Here is a 24,393-nt window from a genome sequence, read left to right as displayed (position 1 = left end):
TAAAAAATATATAATATATATATATATATATATATATATATATATATATATATATATATATATATATATTTTTTTTATTAGGGTGCCAAGGAAATGCATGGTAACAATTAAGTAGCAAGTTTTTGAAGGTCTTACCTCCTAATTTTGTTCCTTTTTGGTCATAGATATTGTATCATTTTCTTTTTTAAGATTAGTTATCATTTACTGGTTGCTCATTGGCATATTATATTGCAGTTTTAAATGTTTATTTAGTATTTATCGTCATGCATATCCTGCGTTATGTATGGTATGTTATGCCGTTTACCGATCAGATTAATTGATTTTATATTTTTTATAGATCGGGCGTTTCTGAACGCAGTGATACCAAATGTGTGGCTTTTTTGGTTTTGTTTTTTTAACCCTTTAATTTTCAATGGGGCGAAAGGGGGGTGATTTGAACTTTTAGGTTTTTTATAAATAGTACATCCAGTTAAAGATATGATGACAAACGGAGTGGTTATTGTGTGTACAATATTGTGGAAAATGAAAAACATGGAATAATTCACATGCCTTGAGCAAGTGATAAATCTAAATTTAATGTCATCATATTTCACATGGTGAATCCTTATGCCAAAAGGAACAAATTTGAGGGGTGAGACTTACAATTTGCAAAGTTCAGTTTTCCTTGGCTACATATATATATATATATATATATATATATATATATATATATATATATATATATATATATATATATATATATATATATATATACACACACACACAGTACAGACCAAAAGTTTGGACACCTTCTCATTTAAAGATTTTTCTGTATTTTCATGACTATGAAAATTTTACATTCTCACTGAAGGCATCAAAACTATGAATTAACACATGTGGAATTATATACTTAACAAAAAAGTGTGAAACAACTGAAATTATGTCTTATATTCTAGGTTCTTCAAAGTAGCCATCTTTTGCTTTGATGACTGCTTTGCACACTCTTGGCATTCTCTTGATGAGCTTCAAGAGGTAGTCACCGGAAATGGTCTTCGAACAATCTTGAAGGAGTTCCCAGAGATGCTTAGCACTTGTTGACCCTTTTGCCTTCACTCTGCGGTCCAGCTCACCCCAAACCATCTCGATTGGGTTCAGGTCATCTGGCGTAGCACCCCATCACTCTCCTTTTTGGACAAATAGCCCTTACACAGCCTGGAGGTGTGTTTGGGGTCATTGTGCTGTTGAACAATAAATGATGGTCCAACTAAACGCAAACCGGATGGAATAGCATGCCGCAGCAAGATGCTGTGGTGGTAGTCATGCTGGTTCAGTATGCCTTCAAGTTTGAATAAATCCCCATCAGTGTCACCAGCAAAGCACCCCCACACCATCACACCTCCTCCTCCATGCTTCATGGTGGGAACCAGGCATGTAGAGTCCATCTGTTCACCTTTTCTGCGTCGCACAAAGACACGGTGGTTGGAACCAAAGATCTCAAATTTGGACTCATCAGACCAAAGCACAGATTTCCACTGGTCTAATGTCCATTCCTTGTGTTCTTTAGCCCAAACAAGTCTCTTCTGCTTGTTGCCTGTCCTTAGCAGTGGTTTCCTAGCAGCTATTTTACCATGAAGGCCTGCTGCACAAAGTCTCCTCTTAACAGTTGTTGTAGAGATGTGTCTGCTGCTAGAACTCTGTGTGGCATTGACCCTGTCTCTAGTCTGAGCTGCTGTTAACCTGCGCTTTCTGAGGTTGGTGACTCGAATAAACTTATCCTCAGAAGCAGAGGTGACTATTGGTCTTCCTTTCCTGGGGCGTCCTCATGTGAGCCAGTTTCTTTGTAGCGCTTGATGGTTTTTGCCACTGCACTTGGGGACACTTTCAAAGTTTTCCCAATTTTTCGAACTGACTGACATGCATTTCTTAAAGTAATGATGGACATTCGTTTTTCTTTACTTAGCTGCTTTTTGCTTGCCATAATACAAATTCTAACAGTCTATTCAGTAGGACAATCAGCTGTGAATCCACCAGACTTCTGCTCAACACAACTGATGGTCCCAACCCCATTTATAAGGCAAGAAGTCCCACTAATTAAACTTGACAGGGCACACCTGTGAAGTGAAAACCATTCCCGGTGACTACCTCTTGGAGCTCATCAAGAGAATGCCAAGCGTGTGCAAAGCAGTCATCAAAGGAAAAGGTGGCTACTTTGAAGAACCTAGCATGTAAGACATAATTTCAGCTGTTTTACACTTTTTTGTTAAGTATATAATTCCACATGTGTTAATTCATAGTTTTGATGCCTTCAGTGTGAATTTACAATTTTCACAGTCATGAAAATACAGAAAAATCTTTAAATGACAAGGTGTGTCCAAACTTTTGGTCTGTACTGTATATATATATTTATATATATATATATATACACATACACACACACACACATATATACACATACACACACATTATACATATACTGTATATAATATATATATATATATATATATATATATATACATACATACATACACATGCAATATATATGTATACATATTGTATACATGTTTTAAGATAGACTTCAAGGAGTTATGAAATGGAGAGCGAAGATATGACAAATATTACATGGTCAGCCAGTTCAACTGAAAGAAGTTTGGCATTAATCTTATGTGTATGCATACCGTAAGGTGCCATCAATTTGGTTCCAATTGTTGAAGCCCATGACTTAAAGGGAACCTGTCACCTCAAATTGGCGGGATATTTAAATGAGTTTTTACTGGTCCGATGGGCGGCGTTTCATCTTCATTTCTTTACCCTGTCTGTCCCTGTTGTCCGCAATATGTTAGTGAATTAGAGTCCGTGTGCTCCATAGTTGGCGCGTGCGCAATACAATCTTCGGTCGGTAAAAACAAATTTAAATATCCTGCCAATTTGAGGTGACAGGTTCCCTTTAAAGAGGGAGTATAAAATAACTGTTCAGACAAGGCACAGGTGCTTGGTGTACCCTTGATGTGGCCAAACCAGGGCTGTGGAGTTGGAGTCGTGGAGCCAGAATCAGTGGCCATTTTGGTGGAGTCGGAATTGGTATAAGATGGACCGACTATAATTCCTAAAACATATAATAAATTGGGTTCAGTAGTTCAGTGCAGGTTGCGCTGTAAATGTTTTCATAATATGGGAAAGTTATGAAATGTCCTGTAAATATGCGTTCTGTTACTGATCTAAGGATGTAGGCTTTTAGTTGAGATGAATCTGTGCTGCACTTTATGTACATGCTCAGTAGTGAGGGAGTGCTGTGGAGTCGGCGTTGGATTCGGGAGTCTAAATCAGGGAAACTGAGGATTCGGAGTCAGAGGTTAACAGCTTATAGACTCCACAGCCGTGGGCCAAAAAGGTCAATATACCATCTCTTCTAACTGTTTCGAATCTAGCTAAACCCCACCTCTTCCTTGATTAACAACTCTGGTCAAAAGTGGGTAGAAAAAAAATGGACATCAAGTCAGTGGAAAGGTGGACTGAAGAGTCTTGGCCATGCTAAGGGTGCAGTGAGCACCTAGGCTTGGTTTGAACAGTCATTTTCTGCTGATAATTAGCTTTAAAAGGAAATTAATTTGTGCATCTGTAATTTTTTTTTTTTTTTTAAAAAAGATCGCACCCCCTAGATTCTTGTTGGTGTTTGTCCTCCAACTTGTTGTATAATTTTTTTCCGGAGAACCAGGTTTTTGCCACTTATGAAACTGTCCTTAAACCACTGATCAAAGTGAAGCTAAAAGGACAGGAAATGGTGAAGTATTTCATGTCACTTAGAATTTACCCTGTTACATGCTTCTGTCTTGTCTCTCAATTTAAGAGTGAAGCGATCGTTTCTTGGTTTAATGAGCTGGAAATCACAGCCATTACAGACGACTTAATTCTCCTTCTGAATCCGAGCTCCCCTCCACACTGACGTCCAACCGAATCCAGGGAAACAGAATTAGGTATTTAATCATCTAAATCACAACGGGGAAAAGGTTTTCACTTCCTCGCACGACTGCTTTCTCGAATATAAACATCAAGAGGCCAAGCCGTAAATTTCTTGCAAGGTGCTACGGAACGACGGATACCCTTTACGGGATGCCATGTCTTCCACTAATACATTTCCAAGAGGGTTGTGCGTTAAAAGCAGGCGCCCTTCATATCTGGAGAGTGCGTTCATTAATTTGGTACTGGGTAATGTATTAGCTGCTACTACAGATGTCATTCGTGATGAAGCCTTCAAAGAAAATAAGATTTTAGTAAAAGGCTGGATTGTATCAGTCACCGAATGCAGCTTTTTTTTACTTTATGACAAAAATATGAGAACCTGAAGGGGATAAAAATATTATATATATTAATCCATCATCCAATAGTATAAGGGCTAAATTCTTAGATGAGGAGACCTCTAAGAAAGGTACGTCTTAAAAGGACAAATCATTTGTATGCCTGTCAAGAAACAAGGCATAAGAGAAAAATCAAAATTAGTCATTAGGATGGGACAGGAGAAACAGGAAGGTGATAACCCCTTTTAAAGGAACCTGCCAGGACAATTTTACTACTGAAACTAATGGCATAGCTGTATAGATTGCAGCACAACAATCAAAACGATAACGGTCTCGTAGAATTCTGATGAGACAGGGCTAAGAAATGAAGCTTTGAAGCCTGTGCAAATTTGCCTGGAAGTGCACTCCCATTTGGGGGCAGGACAATGACCTCAGGGTGTATAGCCACGCCCCCCCACTGCATGGTCACGCTAGCTTGCATGAGGTTTCAAAGCGCGAATTCTCAGAGCTGGTACATCGGATCTCTACAAGACGGGTAGCATTTTTATTGCAGTTCTAGGACATTTAAAGCCATACCACTTGTTTCAATTACAAAATCGTGTTGACACGATCCCTTTAAATCCATGCAAATCAGGCAATGTCAAAGAAACTTCTCTCTATGAGCTGGAAATGAACACTGAAATGCAAAGAAAAGCAAATGGTGGTTGGCTCTGAAAGGGAGAAGCAATCCTTTGAAGAATGTCCCCTTACCATAAAGTTTCTGGATAACATAACAAGCCAACGAGCAATATAAACACTATGGTCCCCAATTCGTTGGAGTAAGGTGCGCCAAATGCATTAAGGAGAATGAGCTTCTTAACGAATTTGGTGAATCTTTCAGCTACCATGCTCCAGAGACCGAAATGTACAACAGTTGGGGGCTGGCATACATTTCTATAGGAACCTACATCCCCCTCCGTGGTGTAAATTATGATGAATTTGTCAAACGTGCTTGGTCATGCTCTGTCCGAGCTCTGCTCACTTTTCAGAAACTGGACAGAGCTATCTCGGACTGCATTTCAAGCAGTTTTACGCCAGAAGACTGTCGAAAAACTGGTACATGAGTTGGGGCCTGTGTGTACATAAAATCTGATCAGAATTCTGCAATCATCTTTTTGGAGGGAGGGGAACTCATTAAATTGAGTAAAGGGTTATTAAGAACCCGCCTCTTCCTGAAAAGCATTAGGCTGAACATGGGGACAAGCCACTAATAAGAAGATCCTAATGAGCGCAGCTTCATTACAATTCACAAAGAATGATCCCGGATCTGCACGGCCCGTTGAGTCCTCGTGAGAGGAGGATTAGAGGCTTAATTCAGTCTTGTGCAGTCTGGCACTGACGGATGTGTGAACAGGGTGTTAACTGCTTGGTGCCTCTACTTGGACAGCCCAAGGGAGCAGCATGCTCTTACTACCAAGCAGAGGGAAAGTTGGCGCGCACTCAGTCAGCCAAGGGACGTGCTGGTAGACGGGAAGTGGGATCCCATAAACATTTGTGTATACAGCACTTAAGTTAGGTTTTCTTCTCCCTCAGCGACCCAAATAGGGTTGAAACGTTACTATTATTATGGCATTTTGGCTGCACCTTGATGACTATGTTCGTATCCACCACAAGTCTGAATTTGGAATAAAATATTAAGTGTTTGCATCCTTCAACATAGAGTGTGTGGTGAATTTCTCCATATACTTCCTTTTCTACTGGCAAAATCTATCCAAAATGTCGAAAGCCCTTTGAATTAAAAGGGATTCTCCAGATTAAAGGGAATCTGTCACCCCCAAAATCGTGGGTGAGGTAAGCCCACCGGCATCAGGGGCTTATCTACAGCATTCTGGAATGCTGTAGGTAAGCCCCCGATGTATCCTAAAATATGAGAAAAAGACGTTAGATTATACTCACCCAGGGGCGGTCCCGCTGCTGGTCCGGTCCGGGACCTCCCATCTTCATCAGATGACGTCCTCTTCTGGTCTTCACGCTGCGGCTCCTGCGCAGGCGTAATTTACCCTGTTGAGAGCAGAGCAAAGTACTGCAGTGCGCAGGCGCCGGGAAAGGTCAGAGAGGCCCAGCACCTGCGCACTGCAGTACTTTGCTCTGCCCTCAACAGGGTAAAGTACGCCTGCGCCGAAGCCGCAGCGTGAAGACCAGAAGAGGACGTCATCTGATGAAGATGGGAGGCCCCGGACCGGACCAGCAGCGGGACCGCCCCTGGGTGAGTATAATCTACCATCTTTTTCTCATATTTTAGGATACATCGGGTATCCTGATGCCAGTGGGCTTATCTAACCCGCAATTTTGGGGGTGACAGGTTCCCTTTAAGAAAAAGTTTATTGGAAAACAGGGTGACACTTGCCCATGGGTTGTGTATGGTATTGACACTTTGGGTGCATGAAGCTAAACTGCAATACTAAACATTACATGTGGACAGGAAAGGCACTGTTTTTGGAAGAAAGCAGACATTTTTAATTTAACTAAATATGGCCAACTCATTTCCTGCCACTTCAGAAGTCTCCGTTGGTTTCCTCCTGCGATGATCACGCAACCTCTGCAGCCAATCACTGTACATGTCAGCATAAGCGCTGGGGCCAGTGACGGGAAGAAAGTGGCGGGGACCAGTGAAGTGGCAGAAGATAAAAATTGATGTTTACTTTTTTTTTCTTTATTTATGTAATTTCTTACTACATCTTTATGTATACCCACTTTAAGCGGGAGGATATGCCATAAATGCCAACATGAAGGAGTTCCCCCTTACATATTCTCAGCCTCACTAACCTACATGGTTTCCATGCAGACCACTCCAATAGTTTTTGGCACAACAGGAAACAATAAAGTCCTGCTCGCCTGGCACCTGGAATTGGCTGCATCAGTCAGGTGACTGGAATGGCGCATCATCAGATGACGTGACGCTCTAAGCAGCCCATCGCCAACATCATATTGTGTCCACTGGCGGCGTGTGTTAGAGCCAAAAGCGTTTGTGCAGGCGAGTTTACAGAATATTATTTTTACTAGCTCTTGCTTCTGTGAAGTCCAACACACACTAAGGCCATGTTCACACAGTGCGTTTTTTACCGCGGAAACGCGGCGGTTTTGCCGCTGCGGTTCCGCAGCTGTTTTCCATGCAGGGTACAGTACACTGTACCCTATGGAAAACAGGACACACTGTGCACATGGTCCGGAAATTTAAAAAAAAAAGCCGTGCGGAATAGCTCCCGGAAAAAAGAAGGAGCATGTCAATTCTTCGTCCTGAACCGCAGCGGTTCTGCACCCATAGACCTCCATTGTGAGGTCAAAATCGCAGTAAAACACGCAGATCAAAAATATATCTGCGTGTTTTACTGCGGTTTGATGTGCAGAACCGCTGCTGCAGGAAGTGCGGGGGAGCGGGCGGAAGTGCGTGGGCGGAAGTCCGTGGGCGGCGTGTGTGGTCCCGACTGTGTCACGAAGAGACTGTCATCATGGAGGCATACCATCGCATGGGGATCGATGTCGGGCGTCTGATTGATTTGGTAAGTCTGTGTGTCCGTCCCCATGCGACGATATGCCTCTATTGTGCTAAGTCGCCGTATCGGACTACTACTCCCATCCGGTATTTAGGATGGGAGAGTTGTCCCTGTGTCCGGCGACTTAGCACAATACTAAAGTTCACACCAAACACAAACACACAATACACAAACATGACACACAGTACAGTACATACAACACATAACATAGAGTGTATACTCACCATACACCACACTTGTAGGCGAAGCCCTCGATCCTCCAGGAAAAAAATCACAAAATAAAAAATCAAATCCATACTCCCTGTCCGCAGAATCCATAAAACGAGTGTCCCACGCCGATCGGCTGCTCTCCGGCGATACACTGACAGGAGCGAAGCTCCTAGCAGTGTATCGCGTACTGTCCCGGAGCTCAATGGCGCCGGCGTCTCGGTTAACGGCAGTACAGCTGCGTTGAACTTTCCCACGCAGCACTGCCGTTAAGCGAGAGAGCCGGGGTCAATGACCGCCGGTAAACTCGCTCGCGCATGCGCAGTGACACACCGACAGGAACTATGGCTCCTGTCAGTGTGTTGCTGCAGCCGTGGAGAGCAGACATATCTCTGGATGTGTCTGTTCTCCATGGAAGATCTTCGTGGGACCCTCGATGGATTTCTGCGGACAGGGCCAGGGAGTATGAATTTGTTTTTTTATTTTGCGTCTTTTTCAGGTCGAGGGTCTTCAGGACGGATTGAGCGTACAATAAAATATGGTCAAAAAGTGTGTGTCTTTATTTCATTAAAATATTTTTTTTCTAGTGTTTGTGGTTTTTTTTTTAACCCTTTCATTGGATTAATAATGGATAGGCGTCTTATTGACGCCTCTCCATTATTAACCGGGCTTAATGCCACCTTACAATAGCAAGGTGGCATTAACCCCTCATTACCCCATATCCCACCGCTACACGGGAGTGGGAAGAGAGTGGCCAAGTGCCAGAATAGGCGCATCTTCCTGATGTGCCTTTTCTGGGGTGGCTGGGGGCAGATGTTTTTAGCCACGGGGGGGCCAATAACCATGGACCCTCTTCTGGCTATTAATATCTGCCCTCAGTCACTGGCTTTACCATTCTGGCGGAGAAAATTGCGCGGGAGCCCACGCCAATTTTTTCCGCCATTTAACCCTTTAATAGGATTAATAATGGATAGGCGTCTTATTAACGCCTCTCCATTATTAACCGGGATTAATGCCACCTTACAATAGGAAAAATACGTGCAAATGAAAGACGTGGCACTTAAATACGGGGTACGTGGCACTTAAATACGTGGCACTTGTACGTGATACGTGGCACTTAAATACGTGATACGTGTCACTTATACGTGATACGTGTCACTTATACGTGATACGTGGCACATGGCACTTATACGTGGCACTTAAATACGTGGCACGTGGCACTTAAATACGTGGCACTTAAATACGTGGCACGTGGCACTTATACGTGGCACTTAAATACGTGGCACGTGGCACTTTTTTACGTGGCACTTAAATACGTGGCACGTGGCACTTAAATACGTGGCACGTGGCACTTATACGTGGCACTTAAATACGTGGCACGTGGCACTTAAATACGTGGCACTTAAATACGTGGCACGTGGCACTTAAATACGTGGCACTTAAATACGTGGCACGTGGCACTTTTTTACGTGGCACTTAAATACGTGGCACGTGGCACTTAAATACGTGGCACGTGGCACTTATACGTGGCACTTAAATACGTGGCACGTGGCACTTAAATACGTGGCACTTAAATACGTGGCACGTGGCACTTTTTTACGTGGCACTTAAATACGTGGCACGTGGCACTTAAATACGTGGCACGTGGCACTTATACGTGGCACTTAAATACGTGGCACGTGGCACTTAAATACGTGGCACTTAAATACGTGGCACGTGGCACTTAAATACGTGGCACGTGGCACTTAAATACGTGGCACGTGGCACTTTTTTACGTGGCACTTAAATACGTGGCACTTATACGTGGCACTTAAATACGTGGCTTGTGTTCAGTTATTAGGGGTTACTTTGAAATATTTCCAGCAATTGTTTAACATTACTTGGTCGCGCTATAGATTATGAGATGACACTATTGTATTTATTGTAGGTTTGGGATTATCCGGCCTTGTGGGACCCAGCTGATGAATCCTACAAGGATAAATATTTCCGGGACCTAGCCTGGACTAAAATAGTACGAGACCTTATCCCAGATTGGGACAAGTATCCAGGGAGTACACAGCAGCAAATTGGTAATTTTATTTAAATTTATTTAGTAAACCTTGAGTATATTAAAAATATAATTTGTTTAGATCTCACAAAAAATGTTGTTGTATTTTTTAACCTTTTTTTGGTAGATAACGACGTGAGGAAACGTTGGCGCTCAATCAGAGACCGTTTCACGAAGTTCCTGAACGAATGTTCTAAGAGTGGCTCTTCGCCAAGCAGAAGAAAATTTCCCTTTAGCGAAGAGCTGCAGTTTCTTGTGTCCAGTAGGACATTGAGAAAGTAAGTTAAAATCCACTCCACATGATTATTTAAATATAATATGTTGTGCGAAAAATTGATGTTTTTTTTTTCTCCAACAGGACGGAAGGAAACATGTCGGTGGCTGATCTGGAGGACAGCGACAAAGAGGATGGAGCAGGCAGTTCCTCTGGAGTGGGAGGGACCATCTCTACCTCCACTCCCACAGCTTCTGCTGAATCAGCATCCACTTCAGCAGCTGCTGCATCAACATCTAGTTCAGCAGCTGCTGAAGCATCTGATTCCGCAGAAGCTGTGAGAGTGGAGAAGAGAGCTGTCTATCCGGTGGCAGCAGAGAAAAAAAAAAAAAAAACAAAGAAAAACCAAGATGACCAAACTGTCCAAATAGCTTGCGACACCGTTAGATCTATTAAAAAAATCAAGTTCTGATGACCACTGCGACTCCTTCGCAATAACTGTGGCTAGAAAAACACGCTCCCTGCCACCGGATAGACAATCTCTTTTCATGTCCATGGTCCAGATGTCCCTCACTGCTCTGGAGGACCCTGCTCCGATATCTCCATACAATGAAGTTCTGATGGGGGTGTTGGGACTTTTCAGGCCCCGACACCGAACACCGGAAACCCCAGCTTCCAGACCCCAGTATTTGGCCCACAGCCAAGTTACTTCGGGAGATAGAGGAAGTTCGCAGCATATGGGGGGAGCACCATATCAATCAGAGGGATCAAATGTCCTCTATTCTCCAGAATATACTTTTCTGAATTGAATGTGGGCAAAAGTTTTCAGTGGCACCGAGTTTTTTTTTGTTTGCTTTTTAGCTCCAGTTGCCGGTTGCCTTTGAAAGGGGCTTTTTTTGATTTTTTTCTAATTGAAAAATCTTTTGTAAATATTGCAAAGAATTTGTGTTCTTTTAAATATATTATATTTCACACATAATATTCTCGTCTTTATTACAATGCGGTCAAGGCCGCTATCCTGGGTTTATGGGCTATCAATTAGTGGTTTATGTGTTGATGTGTTAACAATTGTATACGTCATACTGCTATTATTTTCATAAAACACCAAAATTTTTGTAGCCAAAAAAAACAAAAAAAAAACAAATTACACCCAAATAGATTTTTTATTGATATTACAACCAATTATTTAAAACTTTTTTTGGTAACATGAAACAAAAAAATTTTTTTTCAAACTTTTGTGTTGGTTGCTGGCGTTTCTCATTCTTCGGGATGTTGGCAAAACTGTTATCAGCGATGTCAGCAACATTTCTGGGGGGGTCAGTGTAGATGCATCCTTCTCTGCTGGTCAGGCTGCTCAACACCAGCACAGGAGTATTGCCAGTGCACGGCACCTTCTGGACTCATGAAGTAGTCAGTGAAGGATTCTCTCACACGCACACCCGAGTTGGACGGCCTGCCCAGACCCCCGTTGACCACTGGATTAAATACTGCCTGCTGGTACTCCACATCTACGTCAGTGTTGTACTCACGAGCATAGTTGTGGAGTACACAGCAAGCCTTTATCACAGCATCAACGGTGTCTGTGTCCAACTGAATGGCAGTGTGAAAGATCCTCCACTGACTAGTCATGATCCCAAAGGTGCATTCCACATATCTGCGTGCACGACTCAGCCGATAATTAAAAATCCTCCGTCGGGCATCCAGTCCCCTTCGTGGGTATGGGCGCAGCAGGGTTGTCGTTAAGGGAAACGCCTCATCCGATACCATCACAAAGGGCACTGGATGTGTGGAACCCGGCAAAGGTCTTGGGGCTGGGAGCGTGCCGCCATCTCGAAGAATTTGCATCCCAATCTGTGACGTTCGCAACACCCGAGAATCCCCAGTACTACCATAGGCACCAACATCAATGGCAACAAATTTGTAATGGGCATCAGCCACCGCCATCAGGACCACTGAAAAATACTTCTTATAATTAAAGAAGCGTGATCCTGATCGTGGTGGCTGCTGAACCCGAACATGTTTACCATCGACTGCACCTATGCAGTTTGGGAAATTGGCCACAGACTGAAAGCCTGCTGCAACCTGCAGCCAAGTCTCCTCGGTTGGGGAAGGCATCACTATAGGTTGCAACTTCTGCCAGATCACGGTACATGTGCACCTCACAATGTTAGAGATGGTAGATTTACCAACCCTAAATTGGAGGTGCAGGGATGTATAGCTCTCTCCTGTGGCCAAAAATCTGCAAAGAAACAAAAAAGAAAATTAGAAATGTCACACAAAAAGGTAATTACAACATGTCACAAGTAAAGCCGCTATAATATGCATCCAGCACCATTCAATAATGATGGCATTAACACCCAGCACAACACAAAGGGTGTAAAAAATTTAAATAGAAAGCCTGATGGGACTTGTGCACACACGCATGCGAGATATGACCGAGTGTTGCATGGTAATCCCCGGACCTGCTGCATGCACTCCGTTGTGGAGCGTGCGGCTCCATGTATTGGTATGTGGGTGCACACTCCGCTCCAGAGTGCAGGCGGCAGGGCCGGGGATTACCATGCAACACTCGGCCGTATCTCACGTGTGTGTGTGTATGTGTGCCCCCTGTCCAACAGGAGGACTGGGTGGGTTTAATCACACATACTGGACACAGAGACGTGTAGAATAGAGACCTAACTACATTCCCCCCTGAAAAATTGTTACTTACCGCAAGGTGATGAGCAGCCTTTCCTCAGCAGAGATGGACTTCCTCATCACCGTGTCTTGCCGTTTTAAATGGGGTGCCAGGATGGTAAGAAGTCTGTCGAAGGCCGTAATTGTTAGCCGACAAAAAGAGATAAATTTTTCAGGATATCTGAAAAATTAAAAAGAAACACAAAAAAGGGTTACTTCACAAGTATTGCTAGCAAAAAAATGTAAATTAGTCTTCAATATATTTCTACTTACCTCCTCAAATCATTGTACAGCACATGAAAGTGCCCCTTCTCCGTTCGGTCTGCTACAAGCGGGTGCACCCACATCCTTTTCTGCGCACGTCTTCTCTGCCGCAGCCTCTAAAATAAAAAAAAAAATATATATTTTGTAAACACAACAATGAAAAATATATCCAACATGCCTGGAAAACAATGTGGATTATGTAAGGGTACGTGTCCACATTCAGGAAGGCCCACCCCCTTCTGGGACGCAATGATGCCAGATGTGTTCATTGTACAAATCCGGCATCATCGCACCCCACGCATAGGGCCCTGTTTTATTCCTTGCGGAGCCGCAGCTTCTCAGCAAGGAACACGGACATGCTGTGATCATAAAAGACGCGCAGCATGTCCAGAGTCGCAGGGCTGACGCATGACACACAGTGGACACGTGATTTCATGAAATCCCCTCCACTATGCTGTTACATCTGGACGCTGCATGTTTGGCGCTGCGGCCCCACGCAGCGCCAAACACACAGCGTTTCCAGAACGTGGACATGTACGCATAACCCAATATATAAAACAAACAGACATCTGCTTACCTGACGTTTATGACGATTCAAGATTAGAAGAATCAACCCCAGGATCGCAATCCGGTGTGGTGTGCGGAGCTGGATCCGCGGGCTGTCATCTGGCCTACTCTCAGCACTCTGCAGAGCGCTGTCATTACAAACACGTCCACTCATTTTGGTGTGTTAAGTTCCAAAATGGAGGATGGAAGAAGAAAGGAAATGACATCATTTTTTTTTTTTTTTCCTCCCCACTGCAGTAAACTTTATTTCTGTTAAACACAGACAATCTGCAGACAAAACTGCATCAAAAAACGCACTAAAAAACGCACTAAAAAACGCACCAAAAAACGCACCAAAAACGCACCAAAAACGCACCAAAAAACGCACCTGCGTTTTCTGCAGAGACCTGCAGTTTCAGTCAGGAAAAAAAAAGGATGGAAATCCTGAACGTGTGAACATACCCTGAATTGTACTTATTTCACCTTTATTTTGATATTTTATATCCCTTTAAACATGTTAAATCCTACACAAACCAAGTTATAAAATCAATATATTTTTATTACCAAATTATTAACATACATCAAATAGGTAGACGATAACAACAAGGCACATACGAAACTCATGTGTGAAAGGACCCATATACTGTAGTAACAGAAAGGGCTTGCTAGCAGACCTACATAAACATTGCACCTTTAAGGTATTTAGATGGCATATTCTCAAAAAATTGCATAGTGCAAGAAAAAGTGAATATAAAAGGGGGATCTCCAGTGCATATGACACCAAACTACATAGTCGCTACAACGTGTGGCGAGATACCCATTGAAGGAATGCTAGACTCATCCATAGAGTGTCTGTCAGTATATGTCTAGTGGCAGCCCCGACGCGCGTTTCGCGCGGGCTTCCTCGGGGGACCTTTACGGTATGTGCACACGTTGCGGATTCTCTGCGGATCTGCAGCGTTTTTTGACGTGCAGAAACGCTGCAGATCTGCAATTGATTTACAGTACAATGTACATCAATGAGAAAAAAAAAATGCTGTGCACACGTTGCGGAAAATCCAGTGCGGAAACGCTGCGGATTAAAAAAAAAGTAGCATGTCACTCCTTTTTTGCGGATCTGCAGCGTTTTTGTACCCACTCCATTATAGAAATCCGCAGAGGTAAAAAAACGCAGCAAAAATGCACAAAAATCGCTGCGGATCCGTACAAAAAACGCAACAAATCCGCAGCTGCGTTTTCTGCCAGGAGAGGCAGAATCCGCACAAGAAATTCCTAAGGCTAATCCGCAACGTGTGCACATAGCCTTAAACATGTTGCTTTTTAGTGGCTGTCGGGGTCCTAAGACCCCCACTGATCGCTCAGAAAGCTGCTCTGACGCGCACAGCTAATCTGGCAGAAGCGCTACATTCCGGCATGCTTGCGCGCAGAGAGCAGGTATATGGACCCACAGACTACTGTGTGCGCAAGCTATAATGCTGCTTTCATCAGATTCTTATAGCGGGAAAAAAAAGTAATGACTCTTCCCAGTCATTCACAAATAAGTAACATTTATTTCGGTCTTGGGCGATTATTTTTTTTTAAATATAAAAACTTGCCCTGCATGAAAATAATAAGAAAAGCGAAGCGCAGTGTGACAGGCATGTTCCTCTCCTTGGGAGATGGATTTACGTTCCTCATTTTCAGTGGTGCTACATAACTTGTGCTTTGAAACTGAAATCCCTTTAACCTGCCCGCATGAAGTCCATTATGCACAATGTGAACGCTGCACGGCAGCGCACGCCTCGCAGCCTATTCTCCCCATCCCCCATCCTGAAAGGAAACCCTTTCTTTCTTGCATGAAAGCAAATATAGCTACTAAAATGGATTTTTTTTTTAAAATGCTTTCCAACTAGCGAATAATGCCTGACCATAAAATATTAAGGGGGAGAGACACCTGTCATTCCAAGAGTGGGTGATGGTATATAAATGGAAATCATTACCTAGAATACCCATCTGGATCCCCAGTTCCTATGTGTCAGGATAACAGATTTCGACAACATGTTGCACATACTCCTACAATGCTAATTGCAAAAAGCCTGACAGAGGGGAGATCCATCATATTATACAGGTCCCTGGCACTGCGGCATCAGCAGAGATGGCAGATACCGGTCACGATCCTACTGTCGCAGGTCTCCATTAACTCCACTGCACAGATTTCCTAAAAGAGGTTGTCTGATGTCCCTGCTCCGGATATATGTTACCACTACGTCCAGATGATTACAGAAGACATTTCTGCACCCTGCACAGTATGAAGGATAAACTCAGGCAACCATATTTGATCTGCTGGATGAGGTCTGACAACCATGTGCTCATGCACCAGCTGCAAGATGGACTTATGTCTGGACTGCCTCAAATGGAAAAATATTCCATACCTATTACACGTTATCCAACATCCAATTTTTAGGTGTGACATTGTTTTGGAGAAAGACATTAAAAAATATCCTCCTTTCATTCTGCATCTGGACAACATGCTGCTTTCCAGCTGTTGCAAAAATGCAACTTTCAGCATATTAGAGTCCACAAAAATGTGGGAAAACTGCAGACTTATTTGACTTATACATTCATTGTCTTATTCACACTGGCAAAAGTATTACCGAATATACTCAAGTATAAGCTGACCCGAGTATAGTCCGAGGCACCTACCGTATTTTTCGGACCATAAGAAGCACTTTTTTTCCTCCAAATTTGGGAGGGAAGTGTGGGGTGCGTCTTATGGTCCAAATGTAACATGTGGTGAGGGGGCAGCGGCAGAGTGGGATCGCACTCGCAGGAGGCAGGAAAATGTCCCCGCTGCAGTAATCCGGCGCTGGGAAAACCACGTGGTCCCGATGCTTAAAGTGAAGGAATATTCATTAGCCGCTTCCCCGCCCAACTGTCAGCGCCGAGCAGTGGGCAGCAAATGAATATTCCTTCACTTAAAAAGCTGACACACATGGTTTCCCCAGCGCCGGATTCCTGCAGCAGCTGGGGAGATCATGTGTCCGGTGGAGGAGGCGGCAGGAGCAGGGGGCCAGAGGAGACAAGATGGCCACATACCTGCTCTGCTGAGTGCTCCGGTATAGGACCTGTGGTGAGGTCATGAAGATGGCAGGCTGGAGTATCACATGACAGCACAGAGCCCTCCCTCTTCATGATGTCATCACAGGTCCTTCAGACATGGCACTAGAATCGGCAAGCTTCCTTTCATGACCTGTGGAGAGGCAATAAGAGGGAGGGCTCTGTGCGGGCATGGGATGCTCTAGCTCTTCTTTACTTCACCACAGAGTGGCTGGCTGGCTGCGAGACCTGCACAGCCCGAACAAGTAAGAATTAATTAAAAGGTTAGTCAATAGAACACATCATGTTATTTACGTTATTAAATATTTTACCACAATTTTTTTGCTCCAAATATTTTTTGCCCTATTTTCCACCTCTAAAATCTAGGTGCGTCTTATAGTCCGGTGCATCTTATAGTCCAAAAAATACGGTAATTTTGCCACAAAAAACTGGGTAAACGTATTGACTCGAGTATAAGCCAGGTATGCATTGTTCCCTCATCCCTATCCTGCTATGCATGGCTCCCCAGTCCCTGTCTGCATGGCTCCCCATCCCAGTCCCTGTCTGCATGGCTCCCTCATGGCTGTCCTTGTATGCATGGCTCCTTATCCCCGTCCTTGTATGCATGGCTCCTTATTCCCTATGTTTGTATGCATGGTTCCCATTAAAAAAAAAAAAAAAACATCCTACTTACCTCGCCTGCCTGCCCTCGCTACATCTTGTTCCAGCACCAGCAGCTCTTCCGGTCGAACGACCACGTGGCCCCGCTCATCAAAGGTAATGAAAATTCATTCCACAACTATGGGAGTGGAGAGGCGTGAATATTCATTACCTTAATGAGCGGGGCCACCTGATCATTCTGCAGGAAGTGCTGCTGGCGCCAGAACGAACGAGATGCAGCAAGCGCACGCAGGAAGGTAAGTACAAGTTTTTTTGTTTTGTTTTTTTTACAGCTGGTGGAAGCCGGCGGCTGCGTCTGTAACTGTGCGCACGCTATAAGAGAAATGAATATTCATTTCTCTTTAGCAGTGGCACAGGTTTTAGCCACAGCCGTCGGCTCCTGCCTCTGTGACCCGCTGCTCCGTCGCTCCCCCTCTCCCGCCATCTCTCTGGGACACTTAACTTGTGTATAAGCCGAGGGGGGCGGTGGTTGGGCGTTTTCAGCACAAAAAAAAAATGTGCTGAAAAACTCGGCTTATAGATGAGTATGTACGGTATATATTTCACCACTTGCCAAATGTCCCTTTATCCTCCACATCCTACAGCAGCAAAAAAAGAGAAACATGTCCTCCAATAGTGATGCACTGTGGAACCTAATTAAAGTCAAAAGTTTTATCTTACTGACACGATCGACTCATTCATCAGTACATGTATAACCACTTTTAGTGAAATCATCTGCCTGAATAAAAGTTTTGCCTTGTAACTTCTTCCTGGGACATGTGCCCGAGATGAAGGATGATGGTGAAACCCTGAGTCAGACAGATGACTTTGCTACAATTTTACATGTACGGTTGAAAGAGTCAATTATGTGATTAAAATAAAATCCTTGGGCGATAACTGGAACACAAGGGGGATCAATATTGGAGGACACGATCCTTTTCTCTCCTTTCAAGGCGTCGAGGGTAAAAACACATTGGGTGAGGATGAATGCGCAGTGGTGGTGAAACACAAAATACCTGTACCAGTACACTGTTGGTAGTGTGAATAAAACCAAAATGCTTTCTTGGGAACAAAAGTTTGAAGATTCAGATAAAGATGTATCTAGTGCAAATGTTCGTGAACTAGTGACTTTTATAGCCTGACCAACTTCCGCCTTGTTGCTGCTTGCAGGACGTTCTTGGGTTTTGGGCTTGCAGGGGTAGGCACGTACCCCAAATGTTGGATGCCTGTCTGTGATCACTTGCCTCATCACTAATGAGCACAGGATAAAGCCTCTCTGATGCTGCTGTTCCTGCGTTGCTTATTGCCAGGGCGGGTTTCGAAGTAGATACTATTTTATTGCTGCGGAATCTTATTACAATATGTCAGAGTTTCAGATGTTCTTTACGCAGTTATTTAGTTACTGGTTAAAACAAGATGAATAACGTGGAAAACACCAACACATTGGAGCCGTGACACTGATCTATGTAAAGAGAATATCACCACAGGGATAAACAGCCCCAAATTCTACATTATGAGACACAGCTAATTTGTCAGTGTCTGGCGGATGTCCCGTTTGATAAATCAGCCCGCGTGGTAGAATCCACAATTTACAGGAATAATGTATTTGGCTCATTAAGGACTAACCTTTAACAGGCAACAGAAATTATTGTGAAAAATCGGAGACCTGGGATCTTCAAGGATTACATCTGGAAGCTAAATACTGTACACAGGAGGCTGTTAAATCGTCCTCCATCATAATAAAGCACATGTTCACCATATTTTTTTAATGCTTCAAGGCATTTTAAATGAAAAAGTAAAGCGACTTTGTTAATAGGATTTGTGTATACAGTCCGTATGCAGAACTATAGATCTCCATGGTAACAGACTACTAAAAACTATGTAGTCTGAGTCTACAATACCTTCCATCACAATTTTACTTTCTAGTGATCCTGCAAATATAGGGTATAGCAGTAAAAAATTACTCCACAATCAAATGCAGTCTCTGATACCCTGGAAATAAATAGGTCTGCATTGGAGCTGTAGACTCAAATCTAGAGTTGGACAGATTCGCGGCTCTTTAATCTATTAGCCAGGAAAGTAGTTTCTGGGTCTCTAGATGTGAAGCTTGCAAATCATTTACTTTCTGGTATCTCGAGCATGGCGTTTGATTAGTGGAGCTTCCACAATGTCATTATTGCGCCATGAATGCTCGTGTCGGGGTTCCTGGAAGGTAAGGGATTCGGGACCCTCCTGTTAAGCGCCCAGAGACTACTGTCCTCGCCAATAAACCGGAGTCCTGAGAATCAATCAGCCCAACTCCACTCAAAACGATAGATTATCTTGCTTAAAAAGTTTCTATCTACAAGGTGGCCTATTATTTCCCTGCAGATGCGTTTGGCAACATGGTGGGCTCAGTGGTTAGCACTAAGGCCTTGAGCTCATATCCAACCAAAAGATATTTTTACTAAGTTTGCAGGTATAAAAGCCCTTTGGGGACAGAGACTAATCTCTCTATAATGCTGCAGAAATTAAGCTTTAAAACCACATGCAGATTTGTTTAAAAGTGCTGTGTGGACGTGTACTCTGCACGCAACGACATGAACCAGGGCATTTCAAGGACAGGAGATAACATTGATCAGTGTTGGTCTGACTGCTAGGTCTCGCTCGGATTGGCAGAACGAGGCACTAAAAGAAGAAAATGTCCAGCTTCACCGAATCCGTGAAAAAAAGTTTTCTTTATTCACAAACTTAAACATGGAGGATACAAACTTCAGCACAAACCATATGGGTAAGAATCTCAACTCGTTTCTGGAGACTAACCTCCTTTAATCATGGTCATGATTAAGGGAGCTTAGTCTCCAGAAAGGCGTTGAGATTCTTACCCATATGGTTTGTGCTGAAGTTTGTATCCTCCATGTTTAAGTTTGTGAATAAAGAAAACTTTTTTTCACGGATTCGGTGAAGCTGGACATTTTCTTCTTTTGGATTCTACACGCCTGAACACAGCAGGTCCGTGCTCCCGAAACTCAGCTTATGCATCACGGGTGAGCTGGTTTATATTCCTTCTCTTCAGAACGAGGCACTACTATCAAAGTTAGTATGGAGCAGTAGTGTGCATGCTCCACCGCCACTCTATTAATTCTTAACGTGCCTGCATGCGTTGTGCTCCACTTTTTCCGGCAACCCCACAGAGAATGATTGGCGCAGTGGTCCATCTGACCTGCCAACCCAGTTTGTGACGAGGATAAAAATTCCCTGTTCTTCAGATTGTCACTGACCAGCAAAGTTATCACCTATCCTGCAGAACTTGTTTTCACTGGATAACCCCTTTAAAGTCTGCACCACCACAATGCATTACAAGACAGGCATCATTTACGGTAATTGCTGTTGTAGGACTTACACAGCCATAAGCACTAATTTCACTAGTATAATCGTCCAAAACGGGTTAATTTAAAAAAAAAAAAACACAAGAAATTGATTAAAAAACAGTAAAAAATGTATAACCTTTGACAGTGTGATAACCCAAAACCTCCATTTCCAGAAACCAGAATACGCTTGAACATGACCATATAGCCCAATCTACCAATGACCAACTGGTACTTACCAATCCAACACTCTAGACGAGCACATGGGGTGGTCTTCACTACATCTGGTGGATCAACGCCAACGTTGAGACACAACACGAGGGCCACACTGACTGTTTTCATCTAAGAGAGGGGGAACAAAGCAAAAGAAGAATTGAAATCACAACTGCAACATGTTGACGCTCCTTCACACCCATCCACCTAGAAAGAGGCAACTGGCTGCACCCCAATATAAAGTGCCCTTCCAGTGAAAATCAGCTGAAGAAAAGTACTGGGGTGGTCAAGAGCATTTAATGAGATCTTCATTGATCGCTCTACCGGGAAGATATCTATCAGTACAATTTCCTTACATGTTTGACAAATGGTAAGATGAAATAAGAATAAAAAAGGTGAACAATGACACCCATTGTGGACAGCAGAGGTCATGGGACATCTCCAATAAATTTCTAATGAGGCTAACCTTAAAGGTGGTCAATCATTTGTGCCACATTATTGGTTCATGGGATGAGACATTGTACAACGTGTAGGCAACAAAGTGGCCCTCTGCAGCGCTATAGCATGAAAACATTAAATATATGAAATCTGAATTGTATAACTGCTCTAGAAAATAGGAAAAATTGAGAATACTTAGTGCATTAATTGGCCAATTCATGTACAGGTTTACCCAGCAGCTGCAATAAGGCAATTCTCTTTGCTGGGAACCTATCTAATGTGAATCCTCTCCTAATAGAATCCTGCTATGATTAAAACCACCAGAGGCTGATGGGTGGAGTGCTCAGTCACTTCCAAACAGAAGACAGGTGTGTACAAGTTCCAAACACCTGTCTACTGTTTGTAAGTGACGGTCAGTATAATGTTATTTGTATACATAGGCTAGCTGACTGAGCACTCCATCCAACCACCTCTGGCAGTTTTAATAATAGCAGGATCCTATCTACCCACATAAATGCAGGCTTCAGCCTAGGAGAGGCGTCAAAATTAGATAAGTTCCCAGCAACAAGAATCGCCTTATCGTAGCTGCTGGGTACACATGAATTGGCCATTTTAGGAGTCAAGTATTCTCAATTTTTCCTATATTCTAGAGCAGTAATGCAATTAATATTTAATATATTCATATGTTTGGAAGTGACGTTCAGACTTTTAATTGTACCATGTAAAGAGACATATGCATTGCATGGCCTAGAAATCGCCTTACACTGGCATGTCACTCTCCACAAAAAGAGACATTACCATTTAGACCCTTAGAGACACAAGAAGAACTGTTGATCAGAGATGCTCAGTATTGTATACACAAGCCTTCCACCATGTTGGAAACCTTCCCCAATTCCAAGAGAAAAAAGAAGAAAAACAAGTCAGGATTATTGAACCATTTTAGTTGGGGGTCAACGTTAAAAAAACCAAAAACCTTTATAATGAGGAACCTGAACCCATTACTAATGAACATCGATGTATGATCATTGAAAAACCCAAAGGATCCCTGAGACACCCCCCCCCCCCTGCACAATGTAACAGCTACTGGGTTGTCAAGTGCTGTAGCCATGATATAAAAGTGCCCCCCCCCAAAAAAAAAAAAAAAAAGTATTTTCCCCTCCCTGAGCCTAGCACCAGATTCCAGCCCCTGCTCGGATCTCACCGCTGTAGACAATCACTTTGCTAAGCAGCTGTGCCAAGGAGGATGCTACAACACCGACAGCAGAGCAGTGGCAGGGAGTCTGCGGGAGTCTGCGCTGGAACTGGGGAACGTGGGTTAGCTGCTCCGTTTGTTATTTTAGAGCATTTGAACTCCACTTGTCTAAAAGTGGAAAATCCCTTTAATTGTTTATCTACAGAAATACATAAATCGTATGGCTGTGTCTGGATTAACAATGAGGGCTCCATGGCTTCAGTGAAGATTGGCTGCCCTGGGTTTAACTCCCCACCGATCACACATTGGTGGCCTAGCCAAAGTCAGTTTATGAAGTTCGAAAACCTAATAATAATACTTACAGGAAAAATATATATTTTGGTACCGTGTTAGCCAATAGATAGAAAAATATTTAGAATTGAGAGTCCACAGTGGTTGAATACCTTTTAATGGCTAACTGAAAATATGGTTACAAATTGCAAGCTTTCGAGACTACACAGGTCTCTTCATCAGGCAAAGACTACACAGGTCTTTGCCTGATGAAGAGACCTTTGTAGTCTCGAAAGCTTGCAATTTGTTACCATCTTTTCAGTTAGCCATTAAAAAGTATCAACCACTGAGGACTCTCAATTCTAAATATTTTTTTTAATAATGCTTAATAATAATAATTTTATGGTATATAGCACCATCATATTCCACAGCCCTTTACAATTAAACTTAGTGTAGTTAAAAAAAAAAATGTAAACGCAGTTTAGTTTATTCTACTTTTTCACTTTTTTAGCTTAATTCTCAGATTCAAATTTTTTCTTAAACTTTAAAACCCGCAATTCCTCCAATTTGCCAAACCACAGCCGTTATGAACATGAGTTTGCGGATACGCAAAAGAAAAGTTCTCAGGGAGGAGAGAGCTTGTTACAGGAGGTCATGCTATGAGGCTGATAGGAAAACGTGAGAGACACAGGTTTTACACAATAAGTGGAGAGTGCACGGCACTGTCTGTTTGAGGCGCGTCGAGAAATACTTCAACCGAATTACAGAAGAAAAGTGAAAGTTATGAGTACATCTGGAGATCAGACACGCTTTAATATCCTCACAAAGAGCGTGGTCAGCCTCCAGAGATGAGGAATATAGCACAATAGTAACATAGACTGTACCTCACCACATGAGGCCACTTGTGTCAACAATACAAAAACATTGACGTGTGCGGAGAAAACCTACATCATCCCTTCATCTACAAATGAAAAAGATGGATAAAATTTCCAGCTGCTCCCTGGTTGGCCTTGTTTAGCATGATGACGTGGGTAGTCAGGTATGTCAAAGACTAGAGAAGCAGCAATGATGTCCACGTGACCATTAAGGCCAGTGATTGGCTGCAGAGGTCAAATAGATACTTGCAGAGAATGGTGATGCCGAAACACACAGATCTTAACATTAAATGCCATCCCCGACCAATGTTTTTTTGTTTTTTTTTTTCAATCTTGGAAAACCTCTTTCATCTCCCCCATCAGAAAGCCTATCCATAGACATTGCAGATGTTCGTACTTCCATCTAGTCAAAGGCACATCCTTGGAAATTGCCCTAAAAAGTTAGTCCTTGTCCATTGACTTCTGCATCTAGAGGCGAGTGGGGCAGATGGCATCATGTCTACTGATACCTAGTGACAGTTTACGAGTCCGGCAGGTATCAGTAGGTGTGACATCACCTGTCCTG

General features: G+C 43.1%; 1 protein-coding gene across 3 annotated transcripts in view; it reads right to left on the bottom strand.

Moving 5' to 3' along the window:
* RPTOR (regulatory associated protein of MTOR complex 1) overlaps window positions 1-24,393 on the bottom strand; it is a 295,359-nt gene that overhangs the window by 195,757 nt on the left and 75,209 nt on the right. For all 3 annotated transcript variants that reach the window (XM_077253329.1, XM_077253327.1, XM_077253328.1), the window contains exon 2: window positions 21,080-21,182. In XM_077253329.1, the coding sequence (XP_077109444.1) occupies window positions 21,080-21,182 (103 nt within the window). The remainder of the gene's footprint in view (window positions 1-21,079; window positions 21,183-24,393) is intronic.

Source organism: Ranitomeya variabilis, chromosome 4, assembly GCF_051348905.1.
Source record: "Ranitomeya variabilis isolate aRanVar5 chromosome 4, aRanVar5.hap1, whole genome shotgun sequence".
NCBI classification, from domain to species: Eukaryota; Metazoa; Chordata; class Amphibia; order Anura; family Dendrobatidae; genus Ranitomeya; species Ranitomeya variabilis.
The sequence above is the reverse complement of the archived record's forward strand: the minus strand, read 5'-3'. Positions and strand labels throughout refer to the sequence as shown.